Source organism: Pavona decussata, unplaced genomic scaffold (genome assembly GCF_977016875.1).
Source record: "Pavona decussata unplaced genomic scaffold, jaPavDecu1.1 SCAFFOLD_114, whole genome shotgun sequence".
Taxonomy (NCBI): domain Eukaryota; kingdom Metazoa; phylum Cnidaria; class Anthozoa; order Scleractinia; family Agariciidae; genus Pavona; species Pavona decussata.
Genome location: NW_028145528.1, coordinates 5,432,498 through 5,454,454, shown reverse-complemented (window position 1 = coordinate 5,454,454; position 21,957 = coordinate 5,432,498). Strand labels below are relative to the sequence as shown.

Here is a 21,957-nt window from a genome sequence, read left to right as displayed (position 1 = left end):
AATACTTGTAGTTTATTTTAATGGGGATAAAACTTACCTTGTGGGATTCATCATTAATCCGTTCTTGACCTTGATGAATATTTTCATGAGCAAATGAAGACATATTTAGAAATACTTACCTACTTTTTTTATGGCAAAGTCAACTGGGATTCGAAACCGTCTGTGCGTAAGATCGTGGTAAAATTTTCATGTGGAAAGTGATCTCAATTCTCAAGTGGTAGATCTAAAAAAGCAGCTAAACACAAATTGATCTCTTTCTGTTCGTGACCTTGATGAATGATTACAAAAGCAAATAAAGACATAGCAAATAGAAAACATACCTACTTCACGTGGAAAGTGATCTCAATTCTCAAGCGGTGGATCTATAAAAGCAGCCAAACACAAATTGATCTCTTTCCGTTTGTGACCTTGATGAATGATTACAAAAGCAAATAAAGACAAATAGAAAACGTACTTGTTTCATGGCAATGTCAACTGCACCTCAAAAGCGAAAGCATTTGACAGCTTGTGATTCTCAAGTGCAAAGTGAGGTGTGGATCCCGGATTATATGTCAGCCATGTGATTTGTGCGTGATTGTCGTTTCAACCATCCTGGATAATGCTCTACTGCGCAAGCTTCGAGTCTTACATCCAACAAACTTTTGGATTTTTTCCCCTATTGACTAGAATAGTGTGCTGTCTTGGTAACGCTCGCCAGCAACAAAACCCTGTAAATACCAAAAAAAAAAAACCTCACATACACACACTCCACCTTTTGCTGTTTAAATCTTAAATGATCAGTATATTACATGTTTTACAGGGAGAGAGGTTTCAATGAGTGATGCGATTATGACCAGGCTATATATTAAAGCACTGGTGCCATTGATTTTAAAACCAAACCACATGTACTTGTTCAGATCTGTCATAATAGTTTCATTTAAATTCATCTACTTACAGTAAGTTAACATGTTTGTACAGTGTTACATGTATGGATCCATTGAACTTTGTTGTGTACCCAATTTTATTATCGTTCCATGCCATCCATCCTTTAAGCCCTGATATCATTTTCTCATAACTGTTCTCAAATATTTCTTATGGTACTAGTGAGGAGAATTTGTTTACACATCAAAACAACTTTTCCTCTGTGATCATTTCCATTATTCTCATAACCTGAGTGGTTGATCAACAGGGAATATTGTAATGAGAAATTGGATGCTGGTCACTATTGGGACTTAAGGGATTAAACACCTGTGGTGTTAATATTCTTTTTTTTTTTTTACATATTTATTGCTTTTTTTACATTTTTTTTTACAAAACAATACATACAACAATACTACAGTAGAGTGACAGTAAGGTGACAAAGGTAACAAAGCTGCGATACACGTTCTAGGTAACTAAACTAAATAAGTGCTAACAAGGGCTTCCATAAATATAAAAAACATATCTTTCTGACCTTTTGAGTATGCGATTGATCTTTGAATTAACAGTTTTTCTTCTACCAGCTCGGGAAAGAGGAAGAGATTGGTTAATTTTTTAATGTCGTGAGAAATCATAAGATTATTATCCCTTTCAAACCACCAAGGGTGCACCAAATTGCAAATTGCATCTCCGAGCATGCACACTTCAAAACTTTTCTGGAGGGGGTGGGGGCAGGCCCACCTACACCTCTGGGAGCTAGCACCCTATGGGTGCTTGATTTAATACCACCCCAGCCTAATCCTTGATTATTTTAGCCTACTCTATTGAATTTGCTTTAAGAAGGCTGACATTTTTTACAAATTCATCCACCCTGCCCCCCACAAAATCAAATTACACTTAATCCCTACCTTTGGACAACCTTTGCAGTGGCCACACTTTTCCTGATATGAGTTGTAGTTGTACTGGTGCAGATATTGCAATAAGCGTTGTTTGACTTGAACAGTCCACACTGGCAGAACCTGTCATCGCTCTCCCTCACCCTCTTTGGAATGTATGATTTCTGCCCTTTTTTGTAGGAAACACTGTACAGGTCCATTTCTCGAAGCCAAACCAACGTGACATACTCATGTCTGAAGACAATTTGCCACCGGAAACTCTTCTTCAGATTGCATGTGTTCATTATGTACATTGCCAACTTCACATGCTTAGCCTCACGGCCTTGCATAGAGTTCAGTCCAACTGAAGGCCATACCCAAGTTCTTCAAACAGCTGTTTAGTGTGGTGTGGTATGGCATATCTCAGAGTCCACACAGTTGGGTTCACAGCATTTAAAAACAACACATTTACTTTGAAATGATCTTGGCAAAAGGTCTTCACATCAGCTACTTGTGCTTTGCTTACCTTAACTCTTGAATAAAGGGATGCTGAGTCCCTGAGTTTCAGTCCAACAAATGCCAATGCATGGAGTTTGAGAATTGAACTTTGTGATGGTGTTGAAAATTGACAAGACCTCTTGGATAAAGGAAGGGAGGTACCATGAGAAATTCTTTGATTCCAATCCTGTGAATCGGTAGGAAAAAGAGTTGCCCTTCTTCCTCTTCCCCCAAACAATCGCTGAAAGGAATTGTAAAGCCTACTACACTTTGCAGTTTCTCTCACACGTGTCAAGAGTTGATCAGTGGCGAAGCATCTGGCATGTCTGATAAAGTTGTGACTGATTTAAGTTGGGAATTATCAGTGTATTGCATAACCACTGTCAGTAGAGTTGTAAACCATTGCTGCCAGGCATTATTTGTGTTATGCAAAGGTTCGACTGTAATCAGATTCACAAACTTACTGAGTGGTGGGATAAATTCCTGCCTTGATTTTCTCCTTTGAAATCAACTTTGTGACCTGACTTCTTTGCTTTCCTGAAGGGTCCTGAGGTTTTGCTTTCAATTTCTCTACCTTCTTGGCTGTTGCAATTCTCTTCTCATACTTCCATTCTTGCCATGTGTCCTTAGGCCCACCAATTGACCCATCCATTGTGATTTTGTCATCCTGGTTAACATTTGCAAATGGGGAAAAGTAAAATGCGCAGTTGTTTAGTTTGCCTGACATGGATGATGCCCTCTTCATATCACAGGGGACCAACTTCATTCTGAATGTAATCTGATGGCCTTGTGGAGGGGTTAACTGCTTTCCTTCAATTGCTTTCATTTCTCTTCTCAAATGATCTGTGTAATGTTTCATTAAGGAACTGTATTCAGGTGAATTTGACCCCATCAGCAGATTATTTTCATTGAAACTTTGCACCCTCTGTAATAGGTTTGGGATGCTAGTGAGGAGGGCTGCAAATTAGAACATAAGAACCTTTAACATTATATGTTTTTGGGACAAAATAATATCAACGGCTTGTAACTGAATTTAACATCAACATTTTAAGATTTAAGTAATTCAAATCAGTGATTCAAAGCTGTTTGCAGTGAAGCACAAAGGAAGAAAAAAAACTGAAGCAAACCTTGTTTGAAATTAAGCAGCTTTATCTTAAAGGTTATCCTTGGTTAAATTACTGCATACCACCCCACCCTTTCTGTTCGTCAGGATTATCTGTCAAAATAACATCTAAAGGTGGTTATGAATTTACGGTTTAATCTCATAAACTTTCAGTGGTCACAAAAACATGGTGGATCAGAAAACCTCATGCTCGTTGTGTTCTGCATACCATGCATGCACATGCTATTTTTGTATCCTAATTGCACAGGACAACCACTATGATCTTCTGAACACTTTCTGATTGTTTAAGGCTGGATTGAACCTACAAGGTACAATTACAAGTAAGTAGTCTAAAACGGTCTAAAAGGTGTAGGAGTAGGATTAGTGTTGGTATGCTGCAACATTTGCACAAGAACAATGAACATAAATGCATGAGCTTGACTGCTTGGATAAATAAATACCAGTAGGTATAATGGTTTCCCTGTGCATGTGCTTTGTTTATAGAAATGTAATTACCAGTGGCAGTGTCATCCCTTCCAAATGGTGCCCCGTCTGCCCCAATAGCTATGTACAGCACACCTTTTTGGCTATTGAAACAATCTAGCCAAGGAACTCTTTCATCAAGAAAAAGCTAAAGGTCAGCAAGCTTCAAGAGGAAGGATTTAAGAGGCCTATACACTCCAGGAAATGCCTCTATGTTAAATTTGACAGCTACAATGCGGGTCAAAAGTGTTGGGACACTTAGCGAGATACTACTGAAATAATCTCCCCCCACCCCCTCCCCCCCAAGCAATGTTGAGATTTGACACTACAACACAGATTTCAACAAAAATACTGTTTATCTGCATCTTCCAACATTGTTTGGGGGGGAGGGGGGTGGTACGCTCCAATTGTGACCCCAAAAAGCCAACTTTACTTGGAATACATGATTATTGGACAGGTGTCCCAACTACTTTTGACCTGCATTGTCTGAAAACGACTAGTTGGGAAAAAGTGCTGTTAACGTGGTCAAGGTATCATATCTAGAAATATCACAAGGGAGTCGTTTGAGGAATTTCAAGCTAGAGTTTTAAGAGCTTTTGATTGTATTTGTACTGAAACTATAGATAACACAGTTGCCAGTTTGAACAAAAGGATAGAAGCTATCCTTGCCTCTAAAGGCGGTAGAACCAAATATTAATCACGCAATGCGGAACTGTGAAAACTGAACATGCTTTATTATTTACACTTCAGTATATTCTGTGAATTTCTAAAGCGTGTAAAGTGTAACTTCATTTTCATGCTATCTGAGGAAAATGCTTGTGTAAATTGTAATTGTCACTTTGTAAAACTCGTGACAACGAGAAGTTTATCACATGCGTGACATTTGCATTTTGTTGACGTAAAGAACTGAACATTACTCACTACAATACTCACTTTAAATAGTGGAGATTTATGCAAATTGAAAACGTATTTGACATTAAATGAACACAAATTTAGAAAGTATGTATGTTTTCTTTAGTTTGAAGAAACTATTTCTTTCACTATATGAGTTATTGCGCATTTTCAACTCAGTACTCAGTAAAAGCACAAGAAAAGAAAGCTATTAATTAGCTCTTTATATAAAACATTCAATTTACTGAGTAATGTTGTAAACTCTATTCAGACACGTTCCTTTGGAGCGCATTATACAACAATTGTCTTTACATACTCAACAAGAGTAGCCGGCCATAGTTTATTTTTAAACACTGTTCTTCATTGATGCGAAATGAATGCAAACGTTACTGAGTATTGTCGTGAGCATCATGTCGCCGTCAGTCAGCAATGTAAACATTGCTAGAATTCTCTAGAATGAATCATGCAAAACAATGTCCACAGGGCGCGATTTCTCGCTGTTCACTCTGTGAAATGGGCTGTTAGAAGCGATTGCATTTTCCGTTCGAGGACAAGTAGTTAAGTCTGGATGACCCACAGAATGAACCGCTTCGAGGTCTGATTTCGTGACATACTTGTAGGCGCTGTAATATGTATTGTGGCGGTCACTGAAATGAACTTCGATGTGGAATTTTTGGCTCAAGTATCTCTTTACTTGTAGCCATCTACCTCTCTTCTTCAGTTTTACCGCCATGTGAAAATGGTACTTGTTGAGATCGCCATCGGCATCGGTAGTGGCATGACCCTCCATGCTTACCACCCAGTGAGAGATTTCAATGTTAAAGCTATTCCATGCCTCTATTATCGCTTCGCCAAACGTCTCTCTACGGAACTTTTCAGTGTCTGCGCGACTGTACGTTATAATGTAAACAACTCTCTGGCTTTCTGAAGCCTCCATTTTCTCATTGAGGACAACACTCTAAAGAGCTTTCAGAGCCGCGCGCTCACAGTATAACACGATTTCTATGTAAACAACAGACCTTGTGGGCAGCGGATGGCATATCCGATTTAATAAACAAAACACCACGTTTTGAACTCTTTGAAAGTGAAATAAAGCTCATCGTTTCTTAAGCGTTACAACAGTGTGAACATGCAAGTTGTTATTTTTTACCCCGACTCACTGATCTGCATGGTATTCATTTGTCTATCTTTTTCCTGATATACACCTGTTGCGCTTTTCCCGTATCCATACTCTAACATGACAATACGAAAAGTGCGGCAATTGAAATTCCTTGTATATTCACAAATATGTTCTTCTTGCTTACCAAACAAGAGTTCTCATAAGAAGCCCCGCTTTTCATCGACCAATAGGCCACAAACCTGATCTCTTTCAAATACTCACTTTCAGACAATGCAGGTCAAAAGTGTTGGGACACTTAGCGAGATACTACTGAAATAATCTCCCCCCACCCCCTCCCCCCAAGCAATGTTGAGATTTGACACTACAACACAGATTTCAACAAAAATACTGTTTATCTGCATCTTCCAACATTGTTTGGGGGGGAGGGGGGTGGTACGCTCCAATTGTGACCCCAAAAAGCCAACTTTACTTGGAATACATGATTATTGGACAGGTGTCCCAACTACTTTTGACCTGCATTGTAGTTTTTCTAGATTTATTATCTCCTTAATGTCAATGGTTCCGATAAAACTTGCCAAGGATTTGTATGGCACAGTCTTGGGAACTTAACATTTCTTCATAAATTTGGTTTGGTTGTTTTTAGATTTCTTTTTAGTTTCCTTTGCAACATCTGAACTACTCCGAATGCTGGTGTACTTCTTTTTGCTCATAAGGCCACCTTTGTATAAAACTCGCATATTTCTCACGTTATTTCTTAAACTGTTCTCATATTCATGGATGTTGGTTTGCACAATCTGTGGTATTATGGACTCTCTGCAGGTTTTTGACATTCTAATGTATTCTGTCATGCATTTCTTGGAGGCAGTGTTTATCAGTGTAGACCACATACCATCAAGTGGTTTGTCAGGTTGGGCCAATATTTTTTTTTGTCCCACAGTGATTCTGTCCATTATCACTTGTTACTGACAGTGGCAATCCATGGGTTGTGAAAATCCCCTCAAAACATTCTATTATCTTCTTGGATGTTGTGGACTGCATTTTTCAATCTCAGAATCTGCTGAAGTAAGCTACCACGACTAACACTGAGTCTCCTGACCAAGTAGTGGAGCTACAATGTAACAGGTCAATGGCGGGGTCTTGGTAGAGAGGTTGATTTGATCGGTTTATTGATATTTATATATCATAATTTACAAAGATTTCCCATCGTGCTAATACAAGTGTAGTGCCAATGTCAAATAATAAAACAAGAAAAAACAAAGTTTCAATTTACATATGTAAGTGAAATAAAAATAAGATTAAAATTAAAATGGTTTTTGGTTGAGGTGGGTAGCCACTGCTGATTTGAAGGCTGGAACAGTGTCCAGTTCAATTACTTCAGTAGGAAAAGCATTCCAGTCTTTGATGGTTGTGCTGACAAAACTATATTTATAGGTGTTCCATGAATTGTATAAAGCATTTTGGATGAAAATAGAGAGTGACATGGGGTTTTTGTTGAACGTAATCTAGCTGTGACTGAGATTGGGCTCTGGCCATTTACGATTTTAAATCTTTAAAAACCTACATATATACATATGCTTTATTTGATAACGCAAGTTTACAATCTGGCAGGCAAAGGCTGATGTGGACCTGCCTAAAGTAAACTAACGATTTAGCAAAAAGAAAATAATAACAAAAAAAAAGTAACAAAGTGTGTGCGAATGTGTATTACATATGTACAGGGTTCGTATGGGTCATGGAAAACCTGGAAAGTCCTGGAATTTTAGAATTTCATTTTCCAGGCCTGGAAAGTCATGACATTTAGGTGTGGGTCATGGAAAGTCATGGAAAATGATGTTTATTAAAAAGTTCAAAATAAATTGGATTTTTTTTTGCAAAGAAAATAGTAAAAACATACTCAAAATGAAAGATGATTTCCAAGAAAATGGTCAAATTTAGATCATGGAAAACTTGGAGAAGTCATGGAAAAGGTTATGGAAAGTCATGGAATTTCAAAAGCTCAAAAGAGTACGAACCCTGTTGTATGATTAAGAAGACTAAAAGGAGATAGATTATTAAGGATAAAAATGAAGTCAGTAATAATAAACGGAGTCATTCTTGTTCATAATGAGGGAACCTTCTTTATTAAAGCTAAAGTCATTGATGGTTTTGTGTATTTGCTTAAGGTGTGTTGATGTTGTCACAGTTCTTGACTTTGCTGGGGATGTGTTCTATATCATAGTACCTCTGTGGTTAAGAGAAAGTCTTCCTATTTCTTTATTAGGCCTGTCTAGTTCAAGTTGTTTTGCTCGTCTGGTCTTATACTTTGTCTTTCTCAATACAAACAAATCTTTGATCTGTTTAGGAGCTGCAAGGTGATATACTTGATGGATGTGTTTAAGAATTAATTTTTTTGGGTACATATGGTGATGGCTACCAATTGACGATTTCCAGGACTTTAGTGTTGTCTTCATTGCTTGGTAATCGATGAATAAATGTAGCTGCTTTGAACGTGGATGTTCTTAATTTGTTGTCATACGTGACATTTGTCTCCTTTGCTGGAGAGATGGCCATTCCAATTCATGGCTTCCTCAATCTCCCGTGTTGTCGTAGCTTTAGAAGTCGCAGTTACTGCTACAAATCTGACAAAGTCATCTGAAAGTTTGTGTGCTGATGATGGTTTTGCAGGTCCCTTGGCTTCAGTAAAAGGGGATAACAGATTGGCAATGTTCTGCTTTCCTGGCAAGTACTTTACTTTGAACTTGTTGCAATCACAGGATCCCCATTCAATTCATGCACATGGCTTTGATCTGCGAGAGTAAATCATCTCTAGTGGCTTGTGATCTGTGTACAGTTCAAATTCAGTTCCCTACAGGTACACATGGAAGTGCTCGCAAGCGCAAACAATCGCTAAGGCTTTTTTCTCTGTGTGTGAATAACGTTTTCCCACATAATTCAGGCTTTTACCTGCGTAACTGATGGTTCTCTTCACTCTTTGCTGCTCTTGAATGAGGACTGCACCCAGACCAACTGGACTTGCGTCTGCTATGAGTAGAATCGTGGCATCTTTGTTTAAATATCCAAGTGTTTTGGCACTTGGCAGCCTTCTCTTAAGCTGAGTGAATGCCTTCCTCTGCTCATCTCCAAATTCAAGGCGGACACTTTTCTCAGTTAATCTGCGTCATGGTTCCATAATGAGCTTTAAGGCGTGAAAAAATGTATGCAAATTAGCCTGACAGTGGATTGAATCTACCATTAACCAATTAAGGCCTGTAACATAAGAACGCAGTTCTCACATTCTCCTGTCTGAGAAGATCACTTATATAATTAGTTAATGAGATTTTCGGTGATACCCTATACATAGATAAAATCCCAAGAGCACACGCCGTGTAAGTGAAAAACCACAGCACCAGGATTCTCCTAATCTGGGCTTGTAAGTTCTCGCGAGGACTGTTATTTGACCTAGCCGGTCATTGATGCTTTTCAGACTTAAAACAATAAACAAATCACAATAAATTTAAGCAAAATTAATAGACAACGTTAATGTAGGCCAGGTAACATGTGCCAAAAGAACAAGTGCCCAAAAATTTTTCGGACCTGACTACCTGCGAAGGATTGATTTCTTTTGATGGTGCAGATGTCCGGGTTCGAGACACGTCTGATTTCTTCGTTTTGGTGGTTGATCCAGCAGCATCTGGTTCGCAATACTTGGCTGGTTGTGGGTCAGCAAAACCTTGCTCTGGTTCAGGAAGCTGAAAGCTCATAGAAAGCCGCACAGGTTCAGCAATAGCAACGGCAGGTCTAACCTCTGGCTCGCAAGTAAGTTTAGCAGCGTTCTTGATGCATTTGTCTTTCGCCTTCTTATTCCTCCAATGTTTTCCTTGCTTCAATCCGAATGCCTTTCAGTTTCTCTCTGTTTACAATATTCTTCCACTTGTTTGTCGCCATTCTCTTCTCTTCCAACACTCACAGAAATGAAACCAAATCGAGACAAATGCGAAATCGGCTGAGCGCTTTAATAAAGCAGCACGTGACCAAATCTGACTCACGGCGAGGTACTATAATCATGGTTTCCGGCTCTTTTTGTCCCTTTGTTTCGACGTGTGTGGAAACAAAAATTTCTTTCAAAAATCTCAAATGGTCAGTCGTGGGGTAGTGGGAGTCGACAGTTGCAAAAGAAAACGTTAAGTAACAATAGAAAATGAAGAAAAGTGCTGCAACACTTCTGACGAGAAGGAAAACGACGAGCAAGAAACCAAAGGTACAGCGTTCAACTTACGCCATACTACTTTTGTAATTAAGGAGAGAAAAAGTAATTACTTAGTCCCCCCCATCCCAATAGAATACTTATTGTCTGTCACTAATCGTTTGTTTGCAACTGTTCTATTACCCCTCTTGACAAGGCCCTCCTTTCACAACACATCGCTCTTGGAAAAAGCGTCAATTCGTTAAACGTTCTTCTTAAAACTGACTTTTTGAAATTTACCTTTCCCAATTAACTCATGTTTTCTTTCTATTTATCTCTGTAATCTTTAGTCATGTTTTAATCTCGCTACTTTTTATTCTGAAATGTTTTTCCAAATCTTTTCATTATCAGAATCTTTATTCTATTATAGATATATTTGAAAGCACAATTTGATCATTTTGTCATGAAAAATTTGCTGTACTATTATAATAATAACAGCTCAAATGAACTGACTTCAGAAGAGACAGAATACTTCAAGTTAGTTGAAAAGGAAATTATATTCTGCCTTCAGATAACAACAGCTCAAAGGAGCTGACTACCCAAGAAAGATAGAAAACTTTAAAGTTAGTTGAAAACTTAAATTATATTGTGTACAGATAACAGGAGGTCAAATGAACTGGTTAGGCAACAAAAGACAAATTCTGCTGATAGGTTGCAACAGCTCAATACAATTAACGAGCTGGAACAAAGCATTGTCACTGAAAGGTAAAGAAACTTAATTTATATGCAGTCCTAATCAAGAATCTGAAGCATGAGGTTTTTCCGATGCAAGTCCATGTCACTATATTTCCACTTAAAGCTGTTGATACATGAAGGGCCCTTCTCCAGGAAGTCTCTTGCTGCCATGATAACACCAATTCCACAGCTCCCAGCATCAACTATCTTGGAACCATTTGCACTTTGATATGGCAGTCCAAATAGTTTGAAGTGGTTGCAGTTTACCCAGAACTTGTTTGGAGGGTTGCATGAGATGGATGCATTTCTGTTAGCAATTCCAAGAAATCTGTAAGTGGGGGGACATATCTTAGTCCATCATCAAAGTACATCTCCATATTCAGCAAATCAATGTAATTTAAACCCCAATGGTTTGGCATATGGACTGGCACTAACATTTGCTGGAGGGTGTTGAAATTCTTCAATTCGGATGCTGTTCTGGCCACTCGCATTTTCTTGAATTTTTTGTCGACTGCCTTCATCCACTCAAAAACTTGTCAAGGAAAGTAAAGTTTGTTCCCATTTCCATTCGTTCTTGCTTCCTCTAAGTACTTTCCAATGGAAATGTCTATCACAAAACTGTCGATATATCTTTCCAATGCAAGATCTGCAGATTCTTGCTGAACCTAAGGATTATATCAGTGCATGATTGGTGCCAAAGGGCTTGCTGAATCCTCGCTAAATCTTGTGATGAACACCACAACTGGTTGAGCCAGTTTGCCTCACAACATACCTTGGATCTAGTACTACCTAGAGAGCAAAACTGTTTCAAGACTGATAGGCCAGCTTCAGAGAACTGCCCAATTCCCTCTTTGTTGATACCAGATGGATTGTTTAATTCCCTTGTCCTTTTCGTCATCAAGAAGCTTTGAGCTTCCTTGACAATATTTTTACAAGGGTGCACATTCAATGTGAGAGGATCTGAATTTGTTGAAGATGTAGCTTCATAAACTGGACGGATACCAGAGGATGGTTTACTTAATGTAGGTGGTATTAGTTTGAACAATGCAGCTTGTTCAGCTCTTGTGGTGGCTTCCTCCATTGAGAGGACATTGCGTAGGACAGACTGGTTTGATCCATCAAATTGCCCTCCAGTGACTGAAGGCAAACAGGAATATCCACTAGAAAGCGATTCTGCTGTTACATCATCAATTGTGTCTTCACAAGTTACCTGCTCAGGTGGTTGGTTACTCGGACACTTTAGAACAGAGTTCTAAGGGGCATTAGTATAAATCTACTAGTGTTCTATCACGAATGCCGTTCTCTGATTGGCTACGCTACTCGCTATCTATTCTGTGATAGATAGTGGGTAGCGGTTTTCAACAAAATGGCGGCCGCTTCGTTGCGTTTTCGAAGTGCCTGCGATGAAGATATAGATAATTTACTTGATTAGTTTTGAACGGCTAGTAGATTTAGAACAAAACAATTAGATTATTCGCTCTCGATTTCTATGCATGATAGCTGATTCGGGCTGCGCCCTCATCAGCTATCACGCGATAGAAATCTCGAGCTCATAATCTAATTGTTAATTATTCTGTGAGGGAGCACATGCACCAGTTCCTGTGTTGGAGACGGCAGCCTTGGCAAGACCATGTGGTGATACATTCTCAATTCTGCAGTCATCAGAGTCCTCATGCTTTAGATGTTTAGGCTTCAGTGAACTTGGACTCTGGAAATTTTCAATCGCACTTGCAGGAATATCATCTTGTTGGTCATTGACCAAATTGGCAGGGAACAGGCTTGCAGGAACATCACTTGGCAAGTCAGAGTTTAAAGGTCTTGGTTTACAAAAATTATCTTTTTCACTTTCTTCGGTGGATGATTCCTTTTCATCATTCAGGGCAAGATTGGCGTATTGGACTTCCCAATAATCATGATCATGCTCCTGCAGTCCTGATAAATCTTCATCACTAACTTGGGTACCATGATCACTAGTGTATGTGTACACCAAGAATTCATTTCCAAACATTTGGTTGAATAAATTGCAAACCACTATTATCCAATTTCTCTTCTCTTTTGCCCATGATGTCATGTCAATACTTTTTCAGCCACATCCATGGTAAAAAAACTTCTTCTTGCCTAATTTTTAAAGTGAATTCCTTTTATATTGCAAAATTTATGTTTTCCTATCACCAACGTTTGCTGCCTTCGCCCTTTCTAAATTTATTTCCGACTGGTGGTCAAATTCATAATTATGATACCAGAACCTCAGCTCATTTTCGACCTCACACCTGCCGAACTAATATCAAGCAATTTACTATACTCTATAGAGGGCCAAAAATATGGAATGCTTTGCCATTATCAATTACGTCTTCCCCTAGTCTATCCACCTTCAAAAGAAAGCTTCTTGATTTCCTCAGTTAATTGCATGAAACGTCCGACTCTGTTATGTTTTTATAGTCTTACCACCACCGTATGTTAAAAAATCTCAACACAATGTCTTTACTGGTCTTTAAGTCCCAACATATCTCCGAGGAGACCTCTCAGTATAAGCCCGGGGGTTTCTTGAGGTCTCCTCGCCACTTCTTACTTCTTTTACTATTTTTTTTATTTACTCTAAACTTATGTACTTGTAATCCTAGTCTATTATTCATTGTAACTTTCTATGTTTGTATGTCGTGGTGAATAAATAAATAAATAAATAAATAAATAAATAAAACAAAATGAAATTGCAAATATTAACGTTAGTCTTAAAAGTTTAAAGTTTCGAGGCCAAGCAATTGATTTGATAGCAGTTAATTACTCCTTCAATTGTTGTCACAAAGGATACAGGCCAAAAATACTTGTACATGTTGTGGTTCAAAAAAATTTTTGGCTTAAAAATTTTCAAACCAGTTCGGTCACTTCCCTTTATCTCAGATTATGTAATGAATACTACACTAAGGGAAATAACAATTAACTGGTTTGTAAAATTTACTGAAAACCAAAATAAATAAGGAAGGAAACCACAACATACATACCTCCAAGAAGACGGCCATCAAGCTTGATATTAAATTCCATATTCTCAGTGTCACTTGAGAAGAGGCATTGTTTTCGGATGGCCCACACCAGTACTACACTCAGATCCACATCACATGCATCAAACTGAGTATCCATTCTGTCGATCTTCATCGTTTTCGTCACAGCAGAAAAGATAAGCTTGTTGATGGCTCTGATCTCGCTTTTTGTGAGCAACACAGGTGAATCATCAGATTTCTAGACAACTTAGGTATAATGTATAAAAATATTTTAAAACTATAGCATGAGTTACCCTACTCTACTCATAAAATTTGAAGGACACACGTAAGTAACGCTTGACACTGCCCGTTAAATCCTATTGTACAAAAGTTGATGAGTAAAACATCTTCCATAATCAAAGCTATTTATTATGTTTGTTTCTTTTGAAGAGAAGCCCCTTGATTTCAAACTACAGTGTGGCAGTAAGCTACTCAAAAAAGCGATTACATAGTTATGTAAATAAAAACGATGCCATGAGCATTTAATGCGATCAAGTGCAATTGTTGGCGGTATGACTATTGCGCATGAGGGCCACATTTGCAAGCTGGTAAAGCCGGCGTCATACAAGATACCCCAAACAAGTGAGCCTGCTTGTATACTAAATCAGATAAGTGCATTTTAGTAAATCCGAAAGCAAGAGTTTTGTATTCAGTATCATAATTTAGGTCTCCTCGAGCGTTCACCTTTTGATTTGTTCCGTTCAAACCGACGGTTAACTGCAGGAGCTGGGTCAAAGTCAGCCACAGGTGGGCCCTCGGAAGGCAGACGGATCAAGTCCTCTAATACCACCACATTAAGGGTTGCTCTGGTACTGGATTTAATCCGATACGGCGATGACACAGCTCGTTCACACTGTGCTGCCAAAATTGGCAGTACAAGAAAAATCTCCACTAGATGTAAAACATCTGCGAAGTCCTCGTACGACGATTTGGTCAACAACGTTTCCCAGAGGGCGGCGTAATCCTTCTTACAAAATTGGCTATTCACTGACCTTCAGGGAAACCCACTGGTCATGGATGTTCTGTACATTGCATTCAGATCTTTCTAAAGGCACTTTGAACCAGTCAATCAGGTGTTGGATCTCCACCCTCCCATAGTCCATGAGGTCACCCCTGCGTGTAGGCAGAACATCCACATTGAAGATGAGCAAATCTCTGACAACCTCTTTGGGATCATAAACAGTTGTTGGTGTTTTAATGGATGGTTGACACTCAGTTACTGCAGCAAAATGCAGCAAAATGTCAGACCTCTCGCTTAGGCCTTTAATGCAGAGATTCACTACAGTCTTACTTTCAGACTTAAGGCTGCCTGTTGTAAGTCCCCCACATGTTGCTTTTCCCTCAAGCGTGCCTCTGAGAACCACACCCTGGAATGATTGCCCCTTGTTCACCTTCTTTGGCAAGTTTTCTAAATGGCCATCTGGAACAGGACGACTTGTGAGGCATTCAACGCGCAGCTTGGATTCCTTCCGATAAGATACGACATTGGGAAGAATAATATCGTTCCGCTGCATCTGTCTACTTAGTCATCTTAAAATAGCAAATAAGAAGTGACAAAATGCAGGGAAATGAACATCATCTTTTTTTTTAATGACATACTGTGCTCAACCCTGAATGTCAGCAACATTTGAATTAATGTTAAGATCTTCCATGTGCATTAGCACTGTGGAATACTAACTGGGTTCGGACACAGAAATAGACTTGACAGATCCCACAGTGAGTGAGGGAAGTTCTAATCTCGTCTCTGAATACCTCAAGCTTACTCGTGAATATTCTCTTTGCCTCTTCTACATTTTCGTTAATAAGAAGAGCCTTAAAAGCCGATAACTCCTGGTCATTTGCATACAGGAGCACAATGTCAACACTCGCTAGTAGCCTGTCGATTTTCTCCACAGGCATAAATAACAAATTATGCTTTAAATTCCATTGATAGCCCAACCATCTGAGAGACTGAACTGGGACCCATATGCTTTTAACACTATTAGCTATAAAGCCCGCTTGGGACAAATCTGATTTCACAGCCATAGACTGGGAATAACAGTCAAGAAATGTTGGACATACGCCTAGGCCATCATTGAAATAAACAACCATTCTAATAGCCTGGAGACGCCAATAACGTATTAAGGCCTTAGAACTTTTGTAAAAATATAAGGCCCGGTAGAAATACTGAATGGCAAAACAGTAAATTTATAAAATCGAACAACTCCATCCTTAGACCAGGAAAAGCTTAAGCTGCTATAAGAAGATCAGAAATAGCTTGTTCCACAAATTCGCTATGCTGAATGGCAGATCGATTATTGCCAAAGCTCACTGCGGGTGGAGTGTAAATAAAGGGGATCTTATACCCATATACAATGGTATCGTGAATGAAACGAAGAAGCACCAATATGCTCCCAAAAAGCTACATTGCACTTAAGACTACCTTTAACTTTAACGATAGGAACCCCCTCCTGATATTCAGGACTTATTACATCAGTAGATAAATCAGACGCATCAACAGAGTTCTCGAAAAGTTCCACTGGATCAAAGTCATTTAAACATGTAACCAAATGCAGTGAATTATACTCATCTTTCCCTAATCTCTGTAATGCAACATTGTGTTTGTCGTCAGTTTGCGGCCTTGCTGCTTGAAGGGACTGCAATGGTTCCTCTAAGGGGGCTGGGGCAGGAAGTTGAATTTGCCCCAATGACCTCTCTGTCCGCAACTGAAGCACTTGTCCAAAGGTTGAGGGCGAGGCTCGCGAAAGGACTGCCCACGAAAAAGCTGCTGATTAACAGGAAGAGTATTGGAAGAACCAGCAGTAGAAACTCCACTCCATGGCTGACAGGTACTTGTATAGCTAGGTTGGGGAGACGAATTCCTACGCTTCTGCTGCGGATCTTGGCCAATGCCTGTCTTTCTGCTGAACAAAGCCTCTTTTCATCGTTAGAATCCTGTGCCAACTCATCTGATTCGTACTCTTCAACGGCTGTCCAGCCCGCAGGACTCTTATCCACAAAGCGAATAAGCTTGTTTCGTTTTGTAATAAGTGTCTTTACCGATTCAAGTTCGGAAATCGCTGTTGAAAGGTTTCCTTTTGAGATGTTCTTAATGGCACCGTCCACTAAGTAAAGAGTTGTTAAGCTCATACTGTACTTTGTTTCCCTTGCATGAGTTGTTCTTTTGGGGACCAACGGCCACCGATATTACTTTGTCCTGTATTAGCGCCCCAACCCTGATTTGACGCATCAATATGCAAGATCGTGGTAGCATTTCCATGATTGATTTTCTTTTTGGAATTCTTTGCGTGGTTTATCCACCAGTGGATATCAGTCTTAGCCTTATCAGAAAGGACCATGTTTCGGTCCAAATCACCTTTAGTTCTTTTAAGGGCTATAGTCTTCTCTATTTCAATCTGGCGATAGTATAATTGACCATATTCTACCCCAGGAAAAAAATGATACCATAATACCAACCAGGCTTGCTACCAAGCGGATGCTCACTTCCTTTAACTCCAGAATTTTGTGAGCAAGTTGGTAGAGTTTGTCAAACTTTTCATCAGATAAAGACACGGTCATAACTAACGAGTTCAAGACAAAGCCTAAGTGCTTCAGGATTTGAGTTGGATCTGTAACAGCCTAAGGTCATAGGGCCAGAAACCAAGGTCCCTAAATAACTTCAGAGTGGCATGGACATTCTCCCGACACAGGTGGTAATTACCACCTTGTAGGAATGTGTCATCAATGTAACCACTTGATACATGACCCCTCTCTCTTAGATAGGAAAAGGCTGGTTTCATCACTTTTGTGTACACCCTGGGTGAACAGCCTAAACCCTGAGGTAGGCAAGTAAATTGACAAAGTCCACCTTTCCGTAAAAATTTTAAATATTTCTGATGGTTGACATGAACAGGGATGGAAAAATAAGCATCCCTAAGATCTATGGATGCCATATAACAGCCAGGTTTTATCAGGCGTATACAAGTATGAATAGTATCCATTTTGAAATGATGACATGTCACCCATTGGTTTAAGTTTTTGAGATTTAATATCATCCTATAAGAGCCATCTTTCTTTTCCCGTAAAAACACATTTGAAATGAATTCATCTGATTCATCTGCACTTTCTACAATGATTCCTTTCTCAAGGAATTTACCTATTTGTAAATCCAAACTAACAGTCTGTAATTCAAACAAGTTTGTTGGCCTGGGAGTGCCAAATTGGATTGGTAAAACCGAGCCAAACTCAATTTTAAACCCGAGACAGCTGTTAGGATGCTTCTATCAGAACTAATCTGCCACCAGTTATACATACGAGTTCTAGTGCTACCAGCAAAAAATGGAGGTGTTTCAGATGAATCACACTTCAAGCTCTGTCTCATAAGAAACACCGCTTACATGTGTTTGATCAGGCATTAGGTAGTCCTTGTAGGACCTGCCTTCTTTGTCTGAGTCTGACTGGGTCAGTTGGGGTAAGCTGGGCTGTTTCTGCCTTCATGCTGGCATTGGGACCGCCCCCCGTAATAGCGGCCCCTTTGCCCTGGTAAAAAGGTTTCAAGTAGTTCTGCCTTCCATATTGGTAAGATCTTGAGTAGGTTTTCTATTGATGGCCTGGAAGCCGTTTTGATGCCCTGTTACTCTCCGTGACCACTTTTAGGCATTCAGTCAGATCATCCCCAAACAGTTCACTACCCTTAACAAAACGAACTATACTTTTAGTATACACATTATGTACATGAAGTATACTACACTAGGTATACTAGAGGTATACTACATGTATACTTTTAGTATACACTCGATGTATACTTTTTGTATTAGTAATTTGGAACACCTTGAAGTATACAAAAACTATACCTCACAAAAAAAAGCATATACTTATAGTATACACATTTTGTCCCCAGAAAACACCACAAGAAGTATACTTTTTGTATACATATACATAAAGTATACTTGTTGTAGAATTGAGGTTTTCTGGTTTCCTCCGTGTTGCTGGCATCAAAGTATACATTTTGTATACCTTTATATATAACATGGAACAATTCTATACAAAGCAAACACAAATGTCATTATGACTGCTAACAGAGATTTATTTTCATTCTTAACTGAAACAATACCATTAGTTTTAAACATGTGTCAAATAAACGTACAAAAAGGCTGCTACATTTTTAAATATCCAAATTTCTACTAATAAAAATTTTATAACTATCAAGGATCAAGGAAACAATATTTGCAATGTGGGAACTTTCATAAAATATTGATCTTGTTAATAAAATTTACAATATATTTATCATTCATTGTGAAAATACTTTAACCAGGGCCAAGTTCCTGGCCAATCTCTCTTCAGTATAAAGTGCCATGAGTTTCAAAACATCATAAAATTGAAATAGTGGTATGAATGAGCTAAAGTGAGAGAACCCCACAGCAAAGAACATGACAACCATACTTAAGTGTATACTTGTCACAACAACTACCAATGCAGTGCAATCTGAAATAAAATTGTTTAAGCATACATGTCTCTCATGACACTTGAACTGGGCCACTTAGAAGAAAATTGACCAAGCAAAATATTGAGATTATAATAAAGCCTGGAGGCTATACGTGCTCTTCAAACTTGAAGCAATTTATTCTTGCTAAGAACTACTAAGAACTTGTTTTGCATCAATTTGTATATTATGAACTCCTCTATACTTGCCTTAATTTACTATACAGATCCATCTTTGATGGTAAAATGTATTGATTTGACTCAAACAATTTAACTTCAAAACTTGTTTGACATTTTTTTCATCAGTTAACAAAAAAGTTGTTATTCGTTATTCTCAATTAACATTTTGATTGCCTAATTTTCTTTTGCACCCAGTTGCACTACCATAACAATAACAATAATTAATTTTGTACATTTTTTCTTTCTCTTTTTTTTTAAGATTGTGACAAAAAATGTTTTTGTACGGATTGCCCTCTTCTCGCTTTACGTGATTCCAACGCGCTCAGCTTGTTCCATAAGATCTTGTAACCGATGTTTTAGACAAGAATTTCAGTCAGTGCAACTGATGTAGTAGGCGCCTTGAGGAAAAAATGAAACAGTAACAAATCACCTTAAAAGTCCGCAATAGAACTGAAATCAAACCTCGCGTAATATGTACTATCCGTACAAGAATTAAACGGCAAGTGCTATCCATTAAGAAAATTTTAACATCCATTTTACTAAACGAGCAGCCCGGCACACTCCGTAAGCGCCATCCATAAGAAAAACAATGTTAGCATCCATTAAAATGACAAGAAGTATCGCTGGTTACCGGTAAACACTGAAGCTGTGAACATTTGAATGGGCAAGGAAACAACTTTGAATGCAGAGTGATCACTGGATATACGGAAAAACCATTAAATCACTTACGATCAAAAAATAATAATAACCTTTAAACAGGTAGTCATCTACTGGTGTTGTATGCAAATGATCTGCGAGACCGACCAAAAATTCAGCATTTTGTTACTCTTTGATGTGTGCTTGTTTATGTTTAAATTTACAACAAATGTTATTTTTGTGGGGTTAAACACGGAATGCGGAGAGAAAATATTCCGTTGCTGTGGCGAAAAAAAAACTCCAACACTGTAAGCCATTCATTTCAACATGCATTTCCGCTTTCGCGTATTGTTTTCACTGACCTACTCACCCGCGAAGCTTGTTTTGCATTCGATCATTCCATCGCGCGTGACGGGTAACACAACACAACTGACTTTTTTGACAGCGTTGTCTTGGTAACCACTGGTGTTAGGCCAAACGCGGTGAACTTGCACTTTTCATATGAGTCGGGAGCACAGTAGAAAATTGCCTTTGATTTCTCAGGTTTTCTATTTTTATTTTCCAGTGTCGCAAATTTTTAGTTACGATAAAAGTGCATTGTAAGAACTGGAAGCTCGCACTTTTTTAGTATTTTATGGGCACTTTAATTCAGTCGTGCTTCACGTTCGTTATCTTCGGTACAAGTTTGCTATAAATACATTCAGACGTTGAACATGAAATTAAAATCAACATTGAATTTAATGTGAGTTGTTACAGTTTGTGCATGAAAGATGAATTGAACTCTATACTGCAATTTTTAATTAATTACATCAATCATCCTTGATACCTAAAAATAATTGGTCATAATAAAGCTTTATTGAAAGCTCGTCATCAATTCAGACAGTTCAAGGCGCTGGTGCCACTAAGTCCTCTGTACCGGGCTTGCAAAACTGGCGTATCTCCCTGAATAGCTAATTCTTGCGCTCTTGCGAGAGAACATCGGGGCTGATCGTAGTTTGAATAACAGAAGGAGGGAGATTCGCTTGATCTTTTAACAACATAAAAGGTTGTTCGGGACTTGTGACGAACTCTTTGCAGAAAACCATTCCTGGACTGTCCTTTGAAAATCGGAAGTGGTGGTACTTCTTTATATTGGGGATGCTCTTGAAGTACGGTTCCACAAAGGATGCCCAGGCGAACACTGGAACTATGACTCTCCCATCATGAGTTCCCACAAGCTGTGCCTTGTTGACACCAATGCTGCTTGAGTTTTCGACAAGGCGCGCCAGCTCGTAAATGGACGATACATAGGTGGCTTTGTGTGATCTTTTAACCATCCCAAAGCAATGATCTGGGCCAAATTTAGAGTGTCCAGCAATAAGAAACGAGTATAGGATTGTATCATGGAGGTGCATCATAATTCTCCAGGCTAAGTACCATACAAAATAATTTTTTTTTGTTCTGTCCCGCGCAGAATAATAATAATAATAATAATAATAATAATAATAATAATAATAATAATAATAAAAATAATAATAATAATAATAATAATAATAATAATAATAATAATAATAATAATAATAATAATAAAGACTTTATTAACAGCATTTCCACTAAGTGGCTCTTCATCCGTTAGAATGTAATTCCAGAAAGTTTAAGAAATAAAATTCCAGAATAATTCCAGAAAGTTTAAGAAATTAAAAAAGATTCAATGAAGTACACACGAAGACTGAAAATAATTTTTGACCTCAGCATTAGTGGTAGATATTGACTGAGCTGCAAATATCCCCTGCCATCCATCTCCAGTTTGGTGAGTAATGATTAATAATTAGTATTGACATCGGAACATCTTTTATTTTTATAATCACTAATGCTCATAAGTAGAAGCAGGGGAACTCAAGGCT

General features: G+C 38.5%; 1 protein-coding gene and 2 pseudogenes across 1 annotated transcript; all 3 read right to left on the bottom strand.

Annotated features, from left to right (window-relative positions):
• Positions 1 to 1,801: 1,801 nt before the first annotated feature.
• On the bottom strand, positions 1,802 to 6,816 carry LOC146470411 (uncharacterized; annotated as a pseudogene).
• Positions 6,817 to 13,627: 6,811 nt separating this feature from the next.
• Positions 13,628 to 15,996, bottom strand: LOC146470410 (uncharacterized). Its single transcript, XM_085122503.1, has one exon. It carries the CDS (start codon positions 15,310 to 15,312, stop codon positions 14,779 to 14,781), a length of 534 nt encoding a protein of 177 aa, XP_084978629.1. The 5' UTR covers positions 15,313 to 15,996; the 3' UTR covers positions 13,628 to 14,778.
• A 126-nt stretch (positions 15,997 to 16,122) lies between these two features.
• On the bottom strand, positions 16,123 to 17,057 carry LOC146470409 (uncharacterized; annotated as a pseudogene).
• Positions 17,058 to 21,957: the final 4,900 nt, after the last annotated feature.

Excerpts from the sequence above, each read along its gene's own strand:
- LOC146470410 (XM_085122503.1), bottom strand. The coding sequence starts at position 15,312 with ATGCAGCGGAACGATATTATTCTTCCCAATGTCGTATCTTATCGGAAG.